This window comes from Hevea brasiliensis, chromosome 2 (assembly GCF_030052815.1).
Source record: "Hevea brasiliensis isolate MT/VB/25A 57/8 chromosome 2, ASM3005281v1, whole genome shotgun sequence".
NCBI classification, from domain to species: domain Eukaryota; kingdom Viridiplantae; phylum Streptophyta; class Magnoliopsida; order Malpighiales; family Euphorbiaceae; genus Hevea; species Hevea brasiliensis.
In genome coordinates this window covers 107,225,504-107,248,641 of record NC_079494.1, presented here as the reverse complement: position 1 = coordinate 107,248,641, position 23,138 = coordinate 107,225,504, and the positions used below count along the sequence as shown (strand labels likewise).

General features: G+C 30.9%; 2 protein-coding genes across 3 annotated transcripts; one reads left to right on the top strand and one right to left on the bottom strand.

Annotated features, from left to right (window-relative positions):
• Window positions 1-14,312: 14,312 nt before the first annotated feature.
• LOC110671174 (uncharacterized) lies at window positions 14,313-19,948 on the top strand. 2 transcript variants are annotated; one of them, XM_058137913.1, is made up of 9 exons: window positions 14,313-14,738; window positions 16,186-16,269; window positions 16,387-16,845; window positions 17,585-17,720; window positions 17,936-18,098; window positions 18,608-18,736; window positions 19,002-19,196; window positions 19,565-19,687; window positions 19,782-19,948. In XM_058137913.1, exons 1-9 carry the CDS (start codon window positions 14,531-14,533, stop codon window positions 19,902-19,904), a joined length of 1,620 nt encoding a protein of 539 aa, XP_057993896.1. In that variant the 5' UTR covers window positions 14,313-14,530; the 3' UTR covers window positions 19,905-19,948. The 2 variants fall into 2 exon arrangements, with proteins under 2 accessions (XP_057993896.1, XP_057993894.1); XM_058137911.1 differs by having other exon boundaries at window positions 14,314-14,738; window positions 16,183-16,269.
• A 200-nt stretch (window positions 19,949-20,148) lies between these two features.
• On the bottom strand, window positions 20,149-22,494 carry LOC110671176 (LRR receptor-like serine/threonine-protein kinase FLS2). Its single transcript, XM_021833566.2, has one exon. The coding sequence runs from the start codon at window positions 22,296-22,298 to the stop codon at window positions 20,364-20,366; it is 1,935 nt and encodes a 644-aa protein (XP_021689258.2). The 5' UTR covers window positions 22,299-22,494; the 3' UTR covers window positions 20,149-20,363.
• Window positions 22,495-23,138: the final 644 nt, after the last annotated feature.

Here is a 23,138-nt window from a genome sequence, read left to right as displayed (position 1 = left end):
ATATTTAAATGAACTTTAGTACACTAACTACTTATTAGGGAAAAGTCTTTTAGAATTGAAATTAAATTAAAATTTTGGTGTGCTTTTAGATTAATTTTTTTTGTTTTTTACGATTTTGATTTTAATTTGATTTAATTTTAATTTTAATATAAAAATAATATGAATTTAATATAATTTTAATTTAATTCTTAAAGTAAAATTATAATTAAATTAAAATAATAAAATAAATTTAAATTGATATAATTTTTATCAATTTTATACAGCTTTTTAATTTGATTTAAAATTGTCAAAAATATGCAAATTAATACCACTATTATTGTATTTATATACATAAATTTATAAAAAAAATTATTTAAATCATCATTCAAAATAATTAAAACCACTTAAAATTAATCAAATAATATATAAGTTAGTATAAATTATTAGCCTTCAAACATATGAGTTGACAATTCGTTAAAAAAAAAAAAAAACAAAAAATAAATTAATTGAATGGAATTGTTGTAAGAATTTCCCCACTTCTAGTGAGGTTCTCTTGGATGATCCAACTCCTCCATTTTTATTCTCTTAGCCCGTCCACCTTACTTCTCCACCGTCGGATCAGATTACTTTCTTCTTATCAATTCCCTGTGCCTAAATGATCTTGTTGTGGGATGGTATTTTTGAGATTTTAATTGATGGGGCCAAAGAGCTTAGCTTGCACAAAGTACAAATCCAATGTACAAAACAATTTGAAATATTTAATTTTGAATTTTGTGGTGATTTGATGATATTTTTGGATGTGGTCTGATTAGCACATGATTTTCATTCACTAATAAAGTCTAATGATTGATTTATTTGTAAAGTTGAGGATAATGATGGGTTTAGTTGCTGATGTGGGGTATAATCCTAAGTTTAATTATCAGGCCCACCATTCACTGGCCCACTATCTCTAGTGTTGGTTATCTTAATGTTTTCTTAATTCTTTCATTTGGCCCACTGAAGGTGATGTGTTTTATGACCATCCACTGTCATCCCAAGTCAAAAGGTACAGGTTTATTTGCTATTAAAAAAATTATTTTTTTAAATATATTAATTATAAAATATTAAAAAATAATTTAATAAATTTTAATTATAAAAATATTAAAATAATAAAATAATTTTTTTAATAATATTTAAAATAATATTTTTATTAAAAAAATAATTCCAAGTCATCTAAATATAATGCCCAACAGACGCATAAACAATTGTGATTTCACATTGGAATGGCAAATAACAATGAAAAGACACTTTAAAAAGGAATTTGAAAGGCCCTTTCAAATTTCAATATGGAATTCCTATAAACAAAGAAGATAAATCTCCCTTTTTATAAAGTTGCCACATACATTTCCCTGTACTGCAACAGTTCTTTTTTTTCTATGCAAGCTCCATAGTTACCTCACCAGTCGTCAGGTATTACCAGTTTTTGGAAAATAAGTAATGAAATTGCTTTCTTTCACCAATCCTACTTTTGGTAAATCCACGTGCCATATAATTTTTCTCTTAGAAGAGTAGCAGTAGCTAGCTGGACTCATCAGCAGCCAGGCCAAGCACAAGCAACAAATAGTAATACTCTCTGAAGATATTGACAAGAAAAGGGGGGCGTCAAGCCTAGTACACAAAGAGCCTTACCATGGATTCGGTTCAATTCAATTTCAAAAATTATTAATCAATTCTAATTTTGATTTTGACCTATCTGGCTTCTGTTTCACATCGAACGCGGCCATGTCTAATGGGGACTGCGTTTGAGGCCAAAGAAAGGTCTTGCCAACCTTCCCATTTGGATGTCTAATTTGGTTAGGCATATATAATCACTACAAAAGAATAGTTTGGTCCTTGCTTACAATTTATTTCATCACATGTTTTAATGGCGATTGATCTCGTCCCTTGGATCAGTAGCATTGGCAACCAGCAAATTAGAATAGAGACTCATAACCGTCTGCAATCGAGGACATGGACAAAATTGCTGTATTCAATCGACAGTGGCAATTGTTTATTTTAGGAAATTAAATGTGCAAAATACATAAATAATGTCAATTTCATTGTCTAGCACTAAAAGATTATGGTAAAGTAGCATGTCATGTGCTAAATTATCCCAAATGTAAGCTGTTGTTTTTTTTTTTATTTTTCTTGGTTAAATTTAGTTCATCGTCCATTTAAGTTATGAGATATAAAATGAGATTTAGGGATGAAAATAAATGGGGTATTCACGAAAATTACACTATCGAAACCTGATAAATATTTTTAAAATTCGAATCAGTCTAAAAACTGATTAAAATTTATTATTAACTAACCGAACTCATTTCAAACCTAATTATTATTATAAAAAACATACTGAAACCCATTTAATTTTATATTTTTAATTAAATATATATATAAAAAATTATTTTTTAATAATTTATATTTTAAAAAATTAATAATTTCATAAAATATTTCAATTTTATTTTATAGAAAATAAAATATATAAAATTTATGAATATTATTATAAAAATATAATATATTTTATATTTAATTAAATATTTATATTAATAAATTCGAGTATCGAATGTTTAACATTTAAAATTCAAATCTGATCCAAATTCATCATAAATATTAAAATTTATATTTGAACCCATCTCAAATCCTATTACATACTACCCAAATTCATTTTATTAGAATTTGATGAAATTGAATACCCATAAAAATTCGATCAATATTATTTTAAAATTTATTTATTAAATATATAAATATTAAATATTTGTATATATTCGTGATTGTGCTTTGAGTTTCCCTTTTATTTACTATTGCTGGCATTAGGCCAACGTAATAAATACGAAAACGATTTTGATTAAATCTCTGTTTTTATCTATCAAAGATGTTAGCTAGGTTCATCTAGCTTGAAGCTCCTGAATACAGTTGGTAGGTGTCTCCCTAACCACGATCAATTGGCAAGCTAATTACCATTCTTACCTATGAAATGGGTATATATTTATTGAGATTAACAAATTTACTTGACCTGCAACAATGGGAAAAAATAAATGGCAATTGTGACAGGCTGCCAACTACAATAATGATAGGGAAGGAAATCAAATAGGGTTGGGGAGCTACAATGTAGGCCACTTGAATAAGGCTAAATGGTCCACAGCTAAAGCTGTTGGATAGCAAGGACAAGACGTCTCATCCCTAACGCCAACAATCTAAAATATTGGCATCCATCAAATGGGTTTTATCAATCTTACTTTAAGATTTCTCCATTATGATTTTGTTGAATTGAAGCTCTTTTCCTTTCCTTTTTTTTTATCTTAGCCATCAAATGGGAAGACAAAGCAGATAGACCTCTGCTTCTGCTTGACTGCCTTATGGGACGAGTGGATTGGGAACCTCATGATATGAGACTTTGGAATACTTTTCAAAATCATTGACGTCTTTATGCATCACTAGTCACCAAATGCCCCAAGGATCTTGAAAAAATATTTCCTCCCACTACACCTTGTGGCCTCTGGAAAGTCCAAGGCTGGGAAGGTCACTTGCTGCTGTGCCTGTAATTGGATCTCTTTAAACGAAAATGGAAGCTCAATTAGGGTTTCTCTTTTCTGAAATCTTTTTGGAGGCCCCAAAATTTAAATTCTAATTGGGTTTGGCTACTTACTTGAACTTTTCGACATAAACTTGGGCTTGCGGCCCTGCTCATGCCTGCAGGCTGCAAGTGCAGTGCAAGGTTTCGTACTTGATTTGTTTATGAACGACAAGTTATTTTGATTATAACGCTAAAAAACGAATTTTAATGTTTTGTACTATACTGAGAATAATACATTCTTAATTTAATATTATAAATATTTAAATTTCAACCATTTTAATGAATTTTAATTTAATAATATTAAAATTATCTTCATAACCTTAAATTCGAGTTCGAGTTAAAATTGAAGTTATTTATAAAATAAATAAATAAAAATAACAAATAAAATAGAAACTAAATGGATAGGCAAAAGAGTAAATTTCAGAAGCCTATAAAAACCAAAGAAAGAGTAAATAAATGAGAGCTTTGTCAGCAATAGCTCACGTAATTCTTTAATAAATTAAAAAAAAAAGTCACGTTCTATATATTCATATATTTTCAGTGGATTGCAATTGAATTAGATGTAATTAAAAAAATATATTTTTTAAAAAGTATTTTTTCTTAACTAATTTACTGTGTGCTTCGAGCCAAAAAAAGAAAAAAAAAAATTACGGTGAAACAAAGCAATGGAGTTGCTTCTAGTGATCTGTTGGATACCAAGATTTTAGGGCTTTGAAGTTTTGGGTGCTAGACTTGTCGTTGGACTTGCTTTCTGGGTATGGGCCTTACATTTGGTTTGCAGCTTAAGCCTTATATATTGTGTACTTACGCCTATTTTGGCTTTAATGCAATGAAAATGTAAATAAGGCCTAAAAATATCATTTAATAATCTAATTTCCTTTCAAGAAATTCATCTAATAATATATATATATATATATATATATATATATATATATATATATATATATATAAAAGTTAAAATATACATATAAATTTATAAATAAATGTCATCTGTTTAAATAATTAATTTAAAAATATGTCATTTGTCAGTTAATTTTATGTTAATTTATATAAGTTAATTGATAAAAAATACCACTTAGTAAAGGATATTGATTAACGTAGTAAAAGATAATTATTAATTAATATATAAATAAGAATATAAATTATAAATATAATTCTCATTTAAAATTTACTTGAGTCAGTTTATTTTTTAAATTTTTAAAATTTAAATTAAAAAAAAGATATTGAATATTAGTTATGTTTTTTTATTCAATAATAATATGTATATATAAACTAATTAAGAAATACAAATAATCTATTATTTATTAAATTTCAAATTTTAAAATTTAATAAAATTTATTAATACTAGAAAATAAATTTATTTCTTACTTTTGTTGGATATTGAAATAACGCTTATTAAAATCTTTCTCTTTTTACTAGCGGATTGCAGTAATTCAATAGCTTTTTATATAATTATATTTTTAATTTTTTCTTTAAAATCATGATATTTATGTTTGATAAATAGTTTGTCAAATCTCATCTATTTGTGCATAAATATATGTTGTACTTAAAAAATAAATATTTCTATAAAAGATTTAGAGTTTAAAATTATTTAATATCTAGAAAGTATAAAGATTATATCTAGCTTCTATTCACAATTTAAAAATAATATATTAATCAGTATATTTATTTATTTATTCACTCATAAAAATTATAATTAATTAAAAATTTTATCATTAATAAAATTATAAAAATATAAAATATAAAAATACATGTAAATTTAAATTATTAAAATAATGAAACTGGGATAAAATAACTAGTTGATATTGAATTGTCAATTAACTTGTATTAAAAAAAAAAGCCACGTACGTAACTCAGTTAAGTAACTCTAATGTGAAGGTTTTATTTAATTAATGACCAAATTAGTATAAATGTTAAAATTTTGATAATAAGTTTATATTAAAATTTTTCATATTATCCATTGGCAGTTTGCTTCTTCTGCACTGCGCTCTCCTTGCTCTGAACTTTAATCTGCAGTTAATGGTCCAAGCATTGCATAAAACAATGGGAAGGTAAGAGATTATTATCTTTATGACTAAGTAGCTAGCCATTTGATTTTCTTCAGGTCTGAAATCACATTTGATTCTTACGTATTGGACGTGATAAATTAAAAACTGGTAGTCAAGTTCACTTTTTTATTATTAATTTTTTTATTTTTTATATTAGCCAATCATTGCTTAAAAGAAAACTGGGTGGAATCTCCAAGATTTGAGAACTTCTGCAAAGTTAGCATCTTCATATGTTTCTTTATGCATTGGCTATTGCAACAGTACACCACTTAGATTCTGAGTGCTCAGCAACTCAAGCAGATACCTCAGAAGTGCTAGGTTAAGCACTAGGTAGTATCTTTGTTAAGTTCTAGTTAATGTCTTTCATATTTGGCATTTTGATGACTGGATATTGTCTTTTTGGATTCAGAAACAGAAGGAATATGACGAAAATAATACCATTTGACAACATCAATTGTGCATGTCTGTGCTTGATCATCTTCTGCCAAGTTCATCAGAATGTATATTAATAATTCTTCCATGCACAATTTTATTTTGAGATTGTCATCAATATCACAACTTCTTATCCCATGGCAATAACTTTTTTTTTTTTCTTGAACAGATATGATAATTTATTCCATTGATTGAAGGGGTATATTTTCATGCCAAAAGAAATACAACAAAAGCACCACATAGGATGAAATTATAACAACTCCAAAGGGAGAGAAGCAACCTGAGCACAGCCACTGAAAGATCAAACTCCTTTAACAAGAGAAAAGAAAAGCCATAGAAAGGCTGAAAGTTGACGACACATACACCGAAAATCTATTTGAGCGCTCAAAGAGGCTACAAATCTATTTTTGGATTAGCTTGATCCATGAGTAAACCTTGGCAAGATCCACCATTTGTGCCGTTACAGTCTAAAGACATGCGAGTAGATCTCTTTCCACCAAATTTAGAAAGAGAGTGAACACCTTCCTATTGAAAGAGAACAGAAGCCCACTGAAGTACAGAAGAAGCTTCAAATGGAAGCCCAAAGGTAAGAGGAAGGGTTGCCGCTTTTGTATTCTGGATGCAGACATCATACAAGAAATGTAAATTTGATTGGGCCGTAATTAACAAGCCCATTTCTAGTTATATCTTGGGTGGGCTTTTCAACCTCTTGTTTAGTGCTTAACAGCTCTAATAATGTATTGTGGAGGGTCGACAGGCGACACATTGAATCCTTAGAGTAGGCTAATATCAACCCGGCCGGGCAAAAGCTGACTTACGCCCTTTCTCTTATTTTGGTAATCGGTCCCCATATGTGATTTAGGCCGAACATAATTGCAAGTGAAGACGCAGTAAAAGTCAACCAGATGAATACAAAGTTGATTAGGTAAATTGTCAAGACCAAAAAGAATATTATCGTCAATATTTGGCAGAGTTGAAGGACTGCCTCTCTGCCAAATCAAATGTATCCACCGTAGAAAGCAGAGAATGCTCTCAAATCTCTCTTTTTGGGGCCAGGTGCACAATGTCCTCTGCCAATGGAATCATCCTTAAATTTTATCATCATGCTATTAGGAGGCAGAGATTGCAATTGGAGGGATGACGAAATTATTTGCAGTTAAAATAATAATAATAATAATAATAATAATAATAATAATAATAATAATCTTTAGCCTTGAGCTTTGCCTGGAGAAAGGCAAAAACAGACCTCCACTCCATCTCCCCTGTGTAAAAGACAGAATAGCATTTTTATGGAAAATTCTACTCGTTTGGGCTTAAACGAGGAAGCAGAGGACATTCCCCATTATTAATTTGATATTTATATCATTTATTATTTTCATTTTTTTATATTTATAATTCTTTTATGGACTTATAGTTTAATGAGTAAAAATTATTTTTTTTTATATTTTTATTGAAATACTTTAATTATATCTCTTTCATGATGAATATTAAATTATTAATATATTCATTTTTAGTAGGAAATAAAAAATAAAAAATAAAAAGGATACCCAATCGTCTCAAGTATCAGCCTCTGCTGAAAACAATCACGAGAGGTTGGGTGGTGGGTATTGGCCAACTATTCTAGTGTTCCCTCATCTGCACAACACACGCAATCCTCTTTATCTTTTTGAAGAAAGGGATCCAACTGCTACATTAACTTTTTATATTTGGCACTACACCATGGAAATACAAATACCACAAGTTCAATGCTTACTTGCTTTGCCTATTCACTGTTCAAGTCAGAGGCAATACAACTGTTTAAAAACAAGGGGTTTTTTTTTTTTTTAAGAATTAAAAACAAGGGTTACATATTTAAAGGAAAAAAAAAATTTGCAATTATATTTATACTCTAAAAATAATTTAATATTTAATTTCAAAAAAATAATTTTATATTTAATGTCGAAAAAATAATTTTAAATTTATACTCTAGATAATGAAATCTCATCCAATTATTTACCATATAATTGGATTCTAGTGTATGTTAACATCAATCGGGTCAACCGGGTGCTATGTGTCACGGGGCCACATCCTAGCTCGGACAGTAGTCCCGTGCGGCACCTAGACTTCCACCCAATCTAGGCCAGCCTACTCGTATTCAAGGGTCTTTCCCCTTAAAGAGGATTTCCAATATCCTTATCGAAGGTCTCCCACGTATCTAGCCCGATCATCGAGCCTTGATGTTCTATGTAGCACGATGTCGCCCCTCATCGTGTACATCCTCAGGCATCTATCGAAAGCCTAGTAACAAGCAACGCCCGACAGCAAGGTAATAAGCAACATCCAACCGTATGGCTGAACCCAAAGCCAAGGTATAATATTTATTCCCCTTTACCGAGTAGCATCATTGGCCCGTATACCGAGCAGCATCGTTGGCCTTATACCGAAACCTCGGGCCTAGGAGAGACGCGCACTACAAGCCCCTCGGCCTTGTAGTGTCCATGAAGCTCCTTCTTCATGGAGACACCGAGTCCCTATCTCTCGAGAGCCCGATGCCCGCCGCCTAGTACTATGAGTACGTAGGGAGCTCGCTTAGAGTCACGCCCTTGCGCCAGTGACCCCGGGGATGGTGGAGAGCTTGACACCAAATTCGGCAACTAGCTGGGCCCGACCGTGCTCACCAGTGCCCAACTAGTCACACCCCCCTAAAGAGCATTAGGAGCATAGTGACCTCTGACAGGAGGAGACATCAGTATGTCTCACCCATCACACCCCCCTAGACTTTTCCATATTTATAAAAGTGTCCAGCAAACTTCTCATTCTCATCAATCATGCCCTTACACCATCTCATAGGCCTACGGCTTGGCTGGGTTGGCCAATCCTCGAGGGATAACGGGCTGTCCGCCTTACACTATGGGCCATTCTAGCCGGGAGCACCTTCTTTCTCTTCCTCTGTTATCTAATCTTTTTATCATTTTTTACAGTGCTTTTGGTTTTTTTTTGAAATAATAGCGTTTTTTTTAAATAAATTTTAATGACTATTATGAAACTTATATAGTTGTAACATTATAGTCCTTCAATTTAAAAATGTAACATATAACTCTCTCAACTTTTAAATTTTACACAGTAAAATCTCTCTAACTTCCAATTACCAGTTTTTCAGTTAGACGTTGACCTGGACAGTTCCAACATGGAGTTTAATTGGTATTTCTCTTTTCTCTCTCAACTCATGTATAAATTGAATCATTTTTCTTTCTATATATAGAATAATTTTTCATACATAAAGAGAAAAATTTTACGCTTTGCATAAGAAATGAGAGAGAAATATTGATTACGCGCCACGCGAGAGCTATTCACATCAGTTTCTAACTGAAAAATTAGTAATTAAAAATCAGATAAATTTTACTGTGTAAAATTTAAAAATTTAGAGGGTTTTATATTATATTTTAAAGTTAAAAAACTGTAGTGTTATAACTATATAAATCCAATGATAATTATTAAAATTTATCCTTTTTTTTTTCCTCAGATTTAGAGGTTTCTCCTTTTTTTGGAAGCTTATATATTCTCTTGTGTGGTCGAGAATAAATAAGTTAGAGAATTTTCAAAAAATATAAAAAATTAACTTATTTAGTTGAGAATAAGTGAAATAAATAAGATTTATTGAATGATAAATGAATAGGAATAGAATCGGAGACAAGAGTGCACAAATTGGGGTTGAAAAAAAATTATTCAAATTCAAGAATTTTTGCCATTTTTATAAGCGAAAAATTAATTTTTCTCCATTTTTTCAAAAATAAACTATTTACTCTAAGTTAGATAAATTACTTTATAAAAAATAAAATTTTTAGGAAGTGATTCATTCGAATCAAATAAAATTAATATGCAATTTAATTCTATTTGATTGAATCCATGTACAGTTTGGAAAACTTATTTTATAGAGATTAATTTTCTTTTATTAATTAAAATTTAAAATTAAAATTATTTTTTAGTGAAATTTGTGTTTTTATGTCTTCTGTATTCCACATCCATAGCCAGTGCCTAAATTTTTAGTTTAAATAGTTATTCAGCTCACACACAATCTAGTTGTTTTAGATTATCGAGCTCTATTTTGTTACAACAATTTGTTTTTAGTCTTATTTTCAAGAAATGTGTCTGTCATTTTTTTTTTTTTTTCAAAAAAAACTACTTGATAACCAAAGTTTAGAAGTTCGATTAATTTAGATTCGTGCCGGATAGACCCATAAAAGAGAGAAAAATACTTTTTTTTTAATTTTAAAAATGTTTCATATTTAAAACTCGAATTCAAAATTTTTAGTTAAAGGATAGATGACCTCTATAATATTATTGATTAAAGTGTTTTCGTTTTTTATTACTTGGATTTGATGAATAAAATACCTTATCTATATAAAAAAAAAATATTCCTGTAATGGACATTTAAAGTCTTGAAATTCTACTATTATTATAATATGTATTTCATCTTTAATATTAATAAATAAATTTGTTTAATAAGAGGAAAAAAGTAATTGAGCGTGGTGGTGATCCCATATGGTATAGATATTCGATTTGATTGGAGTAGATGCTTGGGTTTGACCTTGACGTATCAATATTCAGAAAATCAGAATCACCATTTTTATTCATTCTTTAATTTATTCTTTGCCACCCTTCACTACTGCATCTTGTTCCTTAAACATTATTCTCTTTGCATATTCTTCTTCTTCATTTTTTTTACGTACACTCATAATAGTTAATCAACATATTTTATATGATTACTATTATTTTTTAATATTTTATTTTTAGTCTTTTTATTTATTAAATATAAATTACTTCTATTACTCATTAGTAATTATTAATAAAATAAAATAAAATCAATTAAAATTAATTTAATTAATATGAGAGTTTAAGTCTTATCTAAAATTGTTTTTATAAACTCCCTTGTAAGCTAGAGCTTACAGTATTCATACTCAAATCTATTATCTCTATCCATCAATAATGAGATAAATTGTAATAATTATTACTGAATTTATATGATTATAATACTATAGTACTTCAACTTTAAAATATAATATAAAATCTTCTTAATTTTTAAATTTTACATAATAAAATATTTTTAATTTTTAATTATTGATTTTTTAATTAGATACGAATGTAAACAGCTCGAGCGTAATACTTAGTTAATATTTTTTTATTTTCTCTTATATAAAATATAAAATTATTTTTTCTATCTATAGAAAAAAAAAGACTTAATTAATATATAATTTAAGAAAAAAATATTATCTAAATATCACACTGAAATTACCTAAATCAGTATTAAATTAAAAAAAATCAATAATTAAAAAATTTTACTATATAAAATTAAAAAGAATTTAAATTATATTTTTAAATTTAAAAATTATATTATTTTTTTAAAATTATATTATTATAATTATATAAAATCAGGTATCATTAAAATTTATCCATCAATAATGGGAATTGCATGGGGAGATGTTGCAGAAAATAACCCAGGTAATCGTTGTGATTGATTGATGTGGTAGCTGTGAGTATGCATTGTTGTGGCTTGGCATTGATATTTTCCCCTACCCGTGCGGAACTAATGGAACTAATTATGATTTGTTTTCAAGAATATGGGCCCCTTCACTCGTCTTTTACACCGCGTACATAGTCCTTTGTCTGCATTTACAGATTGATATTTTATTTATTTATTTATAATTTAAATTAAAAATATTTTAATTATAAATATAATTTTAATTCATTAAGATTCTATTTATTTTATAAAAAATATTTTTTAAAAAATATATATTTTTTAATATTTAAAGGCAATAAAAAAATTATTAACGAAAAATATTTTTTTAATTAAGAAAAAATTAAATTATTTTTAAAGAATATAATTTTTATTTTTTAAAAAAATAAGTATTTTTAATTTTTTAAAATTTTAAAAATTTTATTAAAATATAAATATATTTATATATATAAAATAAATAAATATTATTAATTTAAAATTATAATTAAATAATAAAAAATATTTTTATGAAAAATATTATTTTAGATATTTTTTATATATAAATTATTTTTTATAAAATAAAAGAGGACTAAATTAAAATTTATTAATTTTAAATTTAATTGAGTCGAATTGATTCTTTTTTTTAATTAATTAAATCCTTTTAGATACATTTAATAAACAAAGTGTTATGAACTCTCTAATATTCACAAATTAATTTATTTATAAAATTATGAATAAACTCGTTAAACAAATTCACAGGTGTGTAAAAAAAATAATATAATTAAATTATTTAAAATATAATTATGAAATTAAAAGTATAATAAACTAATAATTTCAATTAATAACATTAATATGATTTATTGCATCTACCATCAATGAGTTTTAAATAATAATTAATAAAATTGTAATTTTTCAACGAGTGTTTTTCATAATGATACTAGAATCACTTTTGAAATTATGAAATATTAAGTTAATGTATTCAGCTTGAGCTCACGATCTTAATAAATGAGCTTAATTATAGGTTGAAATTGTGAAATTGAAATTTTCAAAATTAGACTTTACTTAATTCATTTATCCTAATAAAATATTATTATACCCTTATTTAATTTTTAATTTTGTAAAAAAGAGAATTCAGTAATTGAATTTATAAAATATAATTTTAAATAAATATATATATATACATGCAAATATATTTTAATTAAAAAATAGATTAATTGAACCATATATTTACACATATATCTAAGGCATAACTACGTACAAGGGTGGCTCCCTACAATTTTTAAAACTAAAAATTTTACTTATAATTTTAATATATTTTTAATTAAAATTTACTTATAAATTTTAATATTTTTTAAAAAATTACTGTTTACCCTTTAATTTTATTTATTTATTTTATATTATTTAATTTTAATCCCTCAATATTTTATTTTTTATTAAAATTTCATTAATTTAATTAATATTTATTTTTAATCCTCCCAAATCGAATTTTTAGTTCCATCCCTACATGATCCCCAATGAATTAATATACATTAGCTAGCTAATGGAATTTATTTTAATTAATAACTCAACTCAACTCAATTCAACTAAATTTTTATCCTAAAAATTTAGAATTTACTATATGAATTCATTTTCTCCCTTCTAAATAATTTTTAGTTAAATTCCTAGAAATTTGTAATTTATTTTAATTTATAAGATAATTATTTAATATATATCAAGAAAATGGGTCGGTTAATTATATGGCAGAAAGGGAAAATATTCTAATTTGTACATGCTTAATCTCTTTCGGCAGGTGAGTGTTTGTGCTCACCCAAAAGAAACTTTATTTCATGGAATCCATCTTTACTACCAAATTAATCATACTGATTTATTAATCTCTTTACATATATAAAAAAAAAAGATTCTTCTGGAATATTTTTTAAGGTGCGATTGTAATTAGTAAAAGCTACCATAAAATATTGGATTAAATTAGATAATAATTAATTCATATGATTATTAGAGAAAAATTTCTTTAAAATTTGAAATGAAAATTAAGAATTTTAGTCTATATGTAGAAAAAAGAAAAAGATAGTGTGAAAGGTCAAATATTCTATCCCACCAACCGTAACCAGGAATTTTTTTTTTTTTTTACTAAATTGTATGTTTTCCCACATTGGTACAATGTCCTAAAAAACAAGAAGTTAACGTAAGCAAATTTTGTAAAGGGTTATTTTCATGCCGACCTCTTTGTAATTGTCCAATTTTCGGATTTACATATGTTTCTCTCTCTTTAAATATTTTATACATTCAGTGTAAAAAAATAAATATTTTATAAATTATTAAAATTAGAATTTAATAATTTAAATTTTATTTTAAAATGTAATATATTAAGAAAAAAATTTTAAAATTAAGAAGAATTTTATGCAAAATATATAATGCAAATTAACAACGTTAATTAATTAACAATTGCACGCCAAAAAGAGAAAAAGACAAAAGAAAAGAAAAACCAAATGGAAGCACACGCACCCCAAAAGCAAAAGCTGGTCCATGGACTCAGTAAAACTCTGAATTGAGCTAATGATAGAGAGCCACGGGAAGATAGTTATGATGCGTAGGTCCCATTGGCCAGCGACAACAAACAACATAAAACTGCCGTCGCTGCTCTGAATTTCTTTTTTCATTATTTATTTATTTATTTTTGTAAGAAAAATGGATTTTACCCGTAATCGTAATTATTCTGTGTTGGATTAAATTAAAGGGAAGCGTCCTTTTTAATTCTTCAAAATCTCTCATTCTCAAGCAATAAAAAGTCTTCAAATGGTAGTGGTTGGTGTTGTTAGTTAATAACCTTCTTAAGTTTCCTTTATTTTCTCTCTGGGAGTTGGGCCTCTATTGTTTTCTCTCCCTATCTTTCGTAAAGACTACTAGAGATGTTAATCTCTCTGCTTTTATTTTTGTTGAAGATGGTGACTTTCTGATCTTCTGAGACGAAAACAGAAAGAGAGAGGTGGGTTTGGGGAAGGGAGAGGTATGGGGGCTTGTGTATCAACCCCGGAAGGATGTGTAGGTGGTAGATTGAGGTCTTCTAAGAAGAAGACACGCAAGAAGAGGAAAGGGATCAGGAAAAGAGTGTCGTCTAGATTATCTGATGGATCACTGGATGAGTTTGATAGGCCCGCATCTGCTGCTGCTGCTCCACCTGATCAGCGCTCGTCCTTCTCTAACCCCACTTTTCATGGTCCACTTCTCTCTTCTCTCTTTCTAGTTACCTTGTTGTTTTGTGATCAAGTTTCTTTCTTTTTGCCCCCCTTTTCCTGGAATGGTGGTTAATTTGATTTAGCATTTTACTGGGTTTGTGTTTTTTGGTTGATTTGTTTGATGGGTAGCCAGTGGTAGTATGATTTTTATTTATTTTATTTTATTTTTTTGCTTTGGAATTTGGGCAGTTTGTAGTTTTAGATTGGGGTAATGATGCTGGTGTTGTTCATCTGTTTGCATGAAATGTTGGCAAGTGGTTTTTCTTTTCCATGATTAGTGTGATATTGGTGAATGTGATGATAAAGTGGCGCTCGTTATTTGAAGTAAGGGACTGGTATGCATGTCGGTAATTGATTGGTACTTTCTGTCCTGATCTTTATGCAAAGTAATGCGGTAGTTTTCACTTTCATTAATCTGTACTTGTAAGCTAAATCATAATGGAAGCTAATTAAACTTGGAGACATTTTAATTTTTCCTTAATGTTTATTAAGAACGTGGCTTAATAATGCTTATAAAGAATGTGGCTTATGAATATGATGTAGACCATAATTTAAATGGCTGGCCAAACATCTAGTTTTTTGTGCTATGTTGTTGCTGTTGAAAGTAGTAGAACGTTTAACCAATTTCAGCTTGACTTGGTTGCCTTGGATTATCGGATGGGTGTCTGATCTTTGTTAGAGGAGATGGGGATTTTCTTTTCCCACTTCTCCCTAGTAAGATAGAGGTAACTGGTGTAGTTGTTATTGATGAAGAATTAACTACATAGCATATGGTGGACTTTCTAAGTCCATGGCAATGGTCTTTTACAGATTAATGCAATGTGCTATCTGTGCTGCTGTACAAAGCTTTGAGAGCTGGTCTAGGCAATTGTACTTTTTTGCATCCCTTCCAACACTGATGGCTCTAGCAAAGTATCAATTATAGTGGGCTTTCATGAATAGACTTCTCTAATCTATTATTGCTATTTATTTCCCCATTTAAGTATTGATTTTGTAAGAGATGAAGAACTGGTTCTCACCAAAAAGGAAAGATGACTTATTACTCTTCAAGTGTGTTCTGTATTGAAGAGGATTTTAATGTTATGCTTCTTAATTGTTGCTTGTTGTTTTGTTGTATGCTTCTGAATTGGATGCTATGTCTGTTGATTGATTAATCAATCAATTTTTTCTCGGTTCAATTCTAATGATCTAACAAAGTTTATGCACTATTTGGATTTGAAAATTTTTGTATTTACCTGAATTGTTCTTTCTACTTAAACTTGTACCATTTTGCTAAGTTGGAACAGCATTTTCTTGATAACTTGTCTAACATTGACAACATTGTGATAGTTGTCCCCTTTGTCATGAAATAATGTCTGATCGTAGAAAATGTTTCTTGCTCTATTTGTCCTTTGAAGTATACCTGACTTTCATACACTGCAACAGCAGCAGGAAGTATTGAGGAGGCATGGTTTGACTCATTTGCAATGTTTGAGTCTGATTGTGATGAAGATTTTGAAAGTGTTTCAGATGGTATGGTATTTGGACATTTTTAATTTCTCTTCAATATATGAATTTGCTTGTGATTTTTCTCTAGCTCATCAATGAGCCATTTATATTTGTGGATTTATTTGTGTTTAATATCTGCAGATTTGTTATCCTTAAATGGATTTGAAGTTAGCAGAGACACAAATCATGTAGACTGTACTTTAAATGTACAACATACCTCTTCAAGTGATCAGATGAAGAAGACAGGGGATCTGTCAGCAGGAAACTCAGCTTGGAAGTCTGTGAGTGAGGCTGCTAAACATTCAAATGGTCAACTAGTCAGCTCAGATTATGCAGATTCCCTATCAAAATCTGAAGGACCCTCACAACCTGTGTTCCTTGATGAAATTGCGTCCTCTGTGGATGAAAATGCTGGTAAAGGGGAAGGGTTATTAGATAACTGTGGAATTCTTCCAGGCAACTGCTTGCCTTGTCTTGCTTCAACTGTTCCACCAGTTGAAAAGAGAAGATCACTGAGCTCTAGTCCACCAAGTGCAAGGAAAAAGGCTACCTTAAAACTCTCATTCAAATGGAAGGAAGGACACCTTAATAACACTCTATGTAAGTATTGTACAATCAGCTTTGAAAATTTCGATATCATACCGATACAAACTAAAGCAATGTTTTTCTTTTCTGAACAAACTGTCATGAATCAAGCAACTTGTTATTATTATCATTCTCACAATTGTACTTTTGAATATAACTTTATATTCTTCTTCATAGATCTGATTACTAGCATCTGCAATATTCTGTTGTTTGGCTTACATGTGTTATGAAATTGCTGCCACTTGTTAAATTTAGTCTTTACTCTTTACATAGAAGGGGAAGTTTCTAATTGGATTACCTAGCAACATTTGCCCTGTAGTTTTCATGGTGAATGGTTTGACCATAAGAAAAGAAATTTTTGATAACCTAGTAAATAATGGAGTTCTAGAATTGTAAGCATCAGTTATCGAGGGACTCGGATAGGCATGGTTGCATTACTATATATCCTTGAGTCATTTGCAAATAATGCTTCATCAGTCTCCTTATAATTTGCTTCTAAGCTCACTAATTTGTTCATGTTCTATTTATGCCTTATAACAGTGTTAGTTCTTTTCAAAAGTATAATGTGCATTATATGCATTTTGTTTGGTTCTTCAATATCTTATTCCATCTTTAAAAATTCCCTTGTCCCTAAATCATATTTGATATGAGGTATTACTTTGTGGTACTACATCAAAAGCACTTGGATACTTTACAAATCAGTGCAAATATGTACAATGTGCTCTTAATTTATTAATTAATATTATTCTTTCAGTTTCTTCAAAGCCAGTTCTGCAGAGACCAATAGCTGGTTCCCAAGTACCGTTTTGTCCAATAGAAAAGAAAATGCTTAATTGTTGGTCACATATAGAGCCGTGCAGTTTCAAGGTTCGGGGACAGAATTATTTCAGGTAAGACTATAAGGAGATGGACTTCATTGGTTCATTATACATGCACACCATTCCAGCTATGTACTCAAATTTAGTTTATACATATTATATATTTGCACAAATCCTTTGTGAATTAGTAATAATTTGTTTGTAATAGGATGCATTTATTGTGGATCTAACAAGGTTGTCTCCTTACAAGAGTTGTTTTTCAATTGCACTTATATTCAATATGGCAGGGACAGAAAGAAGGACTTTGCTTCTAAGTATGCTGCATATTATCCATTTGGGGTTGATGTATTCCTATCTCCACGAAAAATTGATCATATTGCCCAGTTTGTGGAGCTTCCTGTTATTAACTCTTCTGGGAAACTCCCAACTATACTTGTTGTAAATGTTCAGGTATTACTACTTTTTGACTTTTGATGAAACTTGAAACTGTAGCTTCAATAATATGATTCCACTTTCCTCGTATCAGCTATAAGGGACTTGCCAGCAAAGAAAAAAGGGTCAGAGGTCCACCAGGGAGGTCCCTGGTGAGGACCCTCCGACACTCAAGTTAGAGGGGCTAGTAGTATAGTAGAGATACAGTAGAGAGGGAAGAAAGAAGAGGACTAAAAGAAAAAAATGGAACTCCTTTCTATCCTTGCCTGACCCTATTTATGGGGAAAAGTGATGTATATTCTAGGGAATATTTCTTGACGGGTATATTCCTAAATAAAAGGGGTATATATATTATATGTGATTATTTTATGGTGTATCAACTTTTCCTCTTAGTTTGTGTAGCGTATACATGAAAATATTAAGCTATCTGAAACAGTATACTCGATGAGAGAAAAAAACATTCCTGTTCTTTTTCATTTTTTTCCCTTTACATCATTTTTAGGCTGACTATTTTTTGGGTTATGCAGATTCCCTTGTATACTGCCACACTTTTTCATAGTGAAACAGATGGAGAAGGAATGAATTTTGTTTTGTATTTTAAGCTTTCTGACAGTTATTCAAAGGAACTTCCAATTCACTTTCAAGAAAGTATCCGAGTAAGATGGAACCACCCTTCGTAATTATAACTATAATACAACATATTCAAAAATATTATAAGCCTGTTTGCCACTATTATGTTTGGCAATGCTGCTACTGCCATGACATTCATCCTAGCATTTATGCCAAAAAAAAAAAGTAGGAAGGAATTTCTTTTCATGGGGATGGTATTCTTTTTTGGGTTATACTGCTGGATTTTCAGACCTTACATTGTTAATTGGCCTTATTATTTCATGTCTGTTCCTTTATTTATTTCTTGAACAGCGGTTAATTGATGATGAAGTTGAAAAAGTCAAAGGGTTCCCTGTAGATACAATAGTACCCTTTCGTGAAAGGTTGAAGATATTGGGTCGAGTTGTAAATGTAGAAGATCTTCACTTAAGTGCTGCGGAGAGGAAGCTTATGCAGGCTTACAATGAAAAACCTGTTCTTTCACGACCTCAGCATGAATTTTACTTAGTAAGTTCTTTTTCAATGTCATTACTTAGAGCAGTTTATTTCATGTATTTCATTTTAGACGGTTGTTTTTTGTTTGGGATTAGGCATATATCTCAAAGAGATGAATTAGTCTGTGACAGAAGTTCTTTTAAATGCTTGATTGTAAATTATGTCAATATTTTATACTTTATTTGGTCAATAAAAAGAATTTGATGATGTGAGCGAACTCTGACTCTTAAAGGACATGTCTCAAATTGGAATTTCCTGTTACTGTGTTTCACAATAATTTCCATGTGTTCACTTGATAACAAGATCTAATATGAGCCAGCTAAATTATTGTGGAAATCTTTTAGTGTTCTTTCCTTGTGTATCATAATGTTTTCTTACAGGGAGAAAACTACTTTGAGATTGACATAGACATGCATAGATTCAGTTACATCTCTAGGAAAGGTTTTGAAGCGTTCTTAGACAGACTCAAGATTTGTGTCCTGGATGTTGGCCTCACCATACAGGCAAGGATGTCCTTCTTTATTACACGCCCACACACATATATATCATTCTTGGAATCTATTATTCATGTTCACCTTGTTTTTACATATGTAACAGGGGAACAAACCTGAAGAGTTACCAGAGCAGGTCTTGTGTTGTGTAAGGTTAAATGGTATTGACTACATGAATTACCACCAATTAGGGTTAAACCAGGAGCCCTTTGAAGCTTTAAGTGCTTAAATGATGTAAGAACTATATTTAATAAAGGCTAATTTTCAAAGAAATTTCTGTTCCATCATTTATGCAGTTCCTTGGCTCATCTTTATAGCTACAGGGGAAAAGTGCCCATAGCATATTTGTACCATAGCTGCATACAAATCTTAACAGAATCAGGTCAAAATGTCTTCTTTGATTGTTTAATTGTACTACCGTCATAGCCATTTAGTTCATATCTTATCAAATGAATCTGAATTATGGAATGAAATCATGATCAAGCCTGGTTATTATTTCTATTGCAATGTGGGGAAAGGACATTCTACTATTTTAGCATTAATTATCTGTGTTTGAGTAGTACATAAACTTGTGGAAAAGGAAAGAAGGGAGGAAGGGGTAGAGAGTTTAATAATGGAGCTTGTTTCATTTCACAGAGCAATTGCACATATTGCTAATCTATCCAGTTCTGTTTGAGCAATTGGAACTTCAAGAATTACAAGGAGCAAGAGGTTTACCACATAAACCTTTGTTTCCAGAGTAAGAGCTCTCTGGGAACTCGCTCAAAGGCTTGCCCATGGGAATTTCTCCCACCAGAAAATTATCTGATAAATCCAGTTCCAATAGCTTTTTAAGCTTCAGAAATTCAACTGGTATGTTTCCAGTGAACTGGTTTTTCTGCAGCTTCAGCCTTTCTAATGAGCTCACATTAGCTAAAGCCTCTGGTATTTTGGAACCGAATTTATTGTAGCTCAAATCCAAAGTCTGCAATGATTTCAATCTTCCTATGGATGATGGCACTCTGCCAATCAGAAAATTATGTGACAGGTTGAGATACTGCATCCCAGTTTGAGCTCCTATTCCAAGTTGTTCAACGCCCCCTGAGAAGTTGTTATTAGAAAGGTCGATGTATGTCAGTGAACCATCAGGAAATGCATTTCCTATCTCAAAAACTTTACTTATGGGGCCTGTGAGTCTGTTTGAGTTGAGATCCAGTACACCCAAATGCTGCAAGTTCGTAACTGAATCAGGAATCCCTGAAACAAGAAAATTCCTTGAGAGATTCAATGAGTAGAGTTGAGTCAAGCTCCCCAGCCATGCTGGCAAGCTTCCAGTGAGATGGTTGGCTGATAAGTCCAGTTCTTGTATTGGACTTGGAGTTGCTCGCAAGAATTCTGGAATTTTTCCCCGAATTCCACATCCGGCCAAGTATATCTTGGAAAGCGATGGCATTTCTGATAGCCACTTCGGGAAGGATACGAGTTTCAAGCGGTTGAATGAGAAATCTAGAGTTTGCAGATTTTCGAGGGAAGAAAACTCACTGGGCAGTGGCCCTTGAATCAAATTGTGAGATATGTTTAAGAGAATTAGACGAGAGAGTTGAGAGATTGATTTTGGTATCTGGCCAGATAGCAGATTGGCGTTGAGATACAACTCTGTTAAAGCTGATAGACTACCCAAGCTGGAAGGAATTGCTCCTTCAAGCTTGTTATTTGCTAGTGAAACTCTTTGGAGAGAAACCAAATATCCAAAATTTTGTGGTATCCTTCCGGTGAGATGGTTATCATTTAGTCTAAGGAAGCCAAGAGCAGACATTTGGCCAGAACTTGATGGAAAAGGGATTGCTCCCTCAAGATGGTTTCCATCCAAGTACAACTCTGAAATGGAATTCAGATTTGTTAATGAAAGTGGGATGTTCCCTTCTAATAAATTGTTCGAAAGATCGAGCTTTTCCATCGCCTGCATTTCACCAATCTTGACTGGTAATTGACCAGTTAGAGCATTGCCGTGCAGATCCAGATGCATCAGATTTGTCAAGTTTGTGAAGGAATCGGGTATCAAACCAGTGAATTGATTTGAATAAAGAAGCAGTTGGTTGAGATTTCTAAGATTGCCTAGGCTTGAAGGGAGAGAACCAGACAATCTATTCTCATGCAGGTGAAGCTCTTCAAGTTTCGACAACTTACCGATACTATCTGGTACTGGTCCACTGAGCATGTTGCCGTATAAGTACAGCTTTCGGAGCTTTGGGAGGCGAGAACCAATCGCTGGTGGGATCGTTCCAGTCAGGCCTACTAGGCCACCAAGATCAATGACTCCAACAGTGCTGAGAAGTGTTATTGAGGGAGACAACAATCCTCTCATCTCGGATTGGAAGAGGAAATCATTGGTGGAAATGAATCCTGCAAGACGGATTTCTGTCACCCTTCCAGTTTGATTATCGCAACGAATACCTTCCCAGTAGCAGCAACGGTGACCGACCCACTTCGCTAATCGACCAGAAGTGTCAACGTGGATCCCAGCCTTGAAATCAATTAGACCCTTCAGGTCGCTGGGGTTGCATAGGCTACCAGCATTTTGCTTTGCTTCTCCAACTCTTGTGATGGCTAGTAAAACAACAACCCAGAACAGCTGACAAACCATTTTGCTGCCTGGACTGATAAATTAAGACTCACTGATTTGATTTTTGCTAAAATAGGAAATGAATATGACGATAGAGTTCAAGATCTCTATGAAATTAGAGAACAATGGTGAGTCAAAAAAAATCTCTGTTTTGCTTTTCTTTTGTTTTCTTTTCCCTTTAAAGTTCGCAGTGCTGAAAAGCATAACCATGTTTGAATTATGATGTCCTTAGTGTTTACTTTAAAGAAATGGCAGAGGTCACTTCCCCCAAAAGTCGCAAAGTGATTAAACTAACCCCTAACCACTTATGTCGTCTTAAAAAGAATCCGAAAACATCAATCCTAAGAACCTGCTACAGTGATACATCAATGGCAAACTGAGATTTCTCACTGTGGTCTCCTCAAAATCAACCCTCTACTGCCAACCAATTTACTTGGGGCATTGCACTTCAGATGTTCCATTCTTGGGAGCAGTTCTTATGACTTCCATGTTCCAATATTACTGTTAGTCCTAATGTACTTTAAAAACTTCCATGTTTCAGGCATCAGAGGGTTCCTGTCCTTGTTTATGGTCCCCAAGGACTGACTGCTGTCAACGTTTTGGAACCTCACCTCAAGAAGGATCTTACAATTTATTATCAGCTTTTCTTTTTATATATGTATATAGTAATCCCAAACAATAGGTGAAGATTTTAAATACTGACGGCCTGCATGGGGACAAGTTATAGCTTTGACCCCTGTATTGAGAGATGAGCATAGTTTAATAGGTGTGTGGATCCAAATCCAAACTCTGTATGTGTAGAAATAAACCCATCCAAGAGGAACACATATTGCCATTGGCAGTATATTGAAATAGTGTCTT

Bases quoted from the DNA above. Each gene is read 5' to 3' on its own strand.
- LOC110671174 (XM_058137911.1), top strand. From the start codon at position 14,531: ATGGGGGCTTGTGTATCAACCCCGGAAGGATGTGTAGGTGGTAGATTG. The intron at 17,721-17,935 runs GTAAGACTATAA...TCAATATGGCAG, and splicing joins CGGGGACAGAATTATTTCAG to GGACAGAAAGAAGGACTTTG. The intron at 19,197-19,564 runs GTAAGTTCTTTT...GTTTTCTTACAG, and splicing joins CTCAGCATGAATTTTACTTA to GGAGAAAACTACTTTGAGAT.
- LOC110671176 (XM_021833566.2), bottom strand. From the start codon at position 22,298: ATGGTTTGTCAGCTGTTCTGGGTTGTTGTTTTACTAGCCATCACAAGA.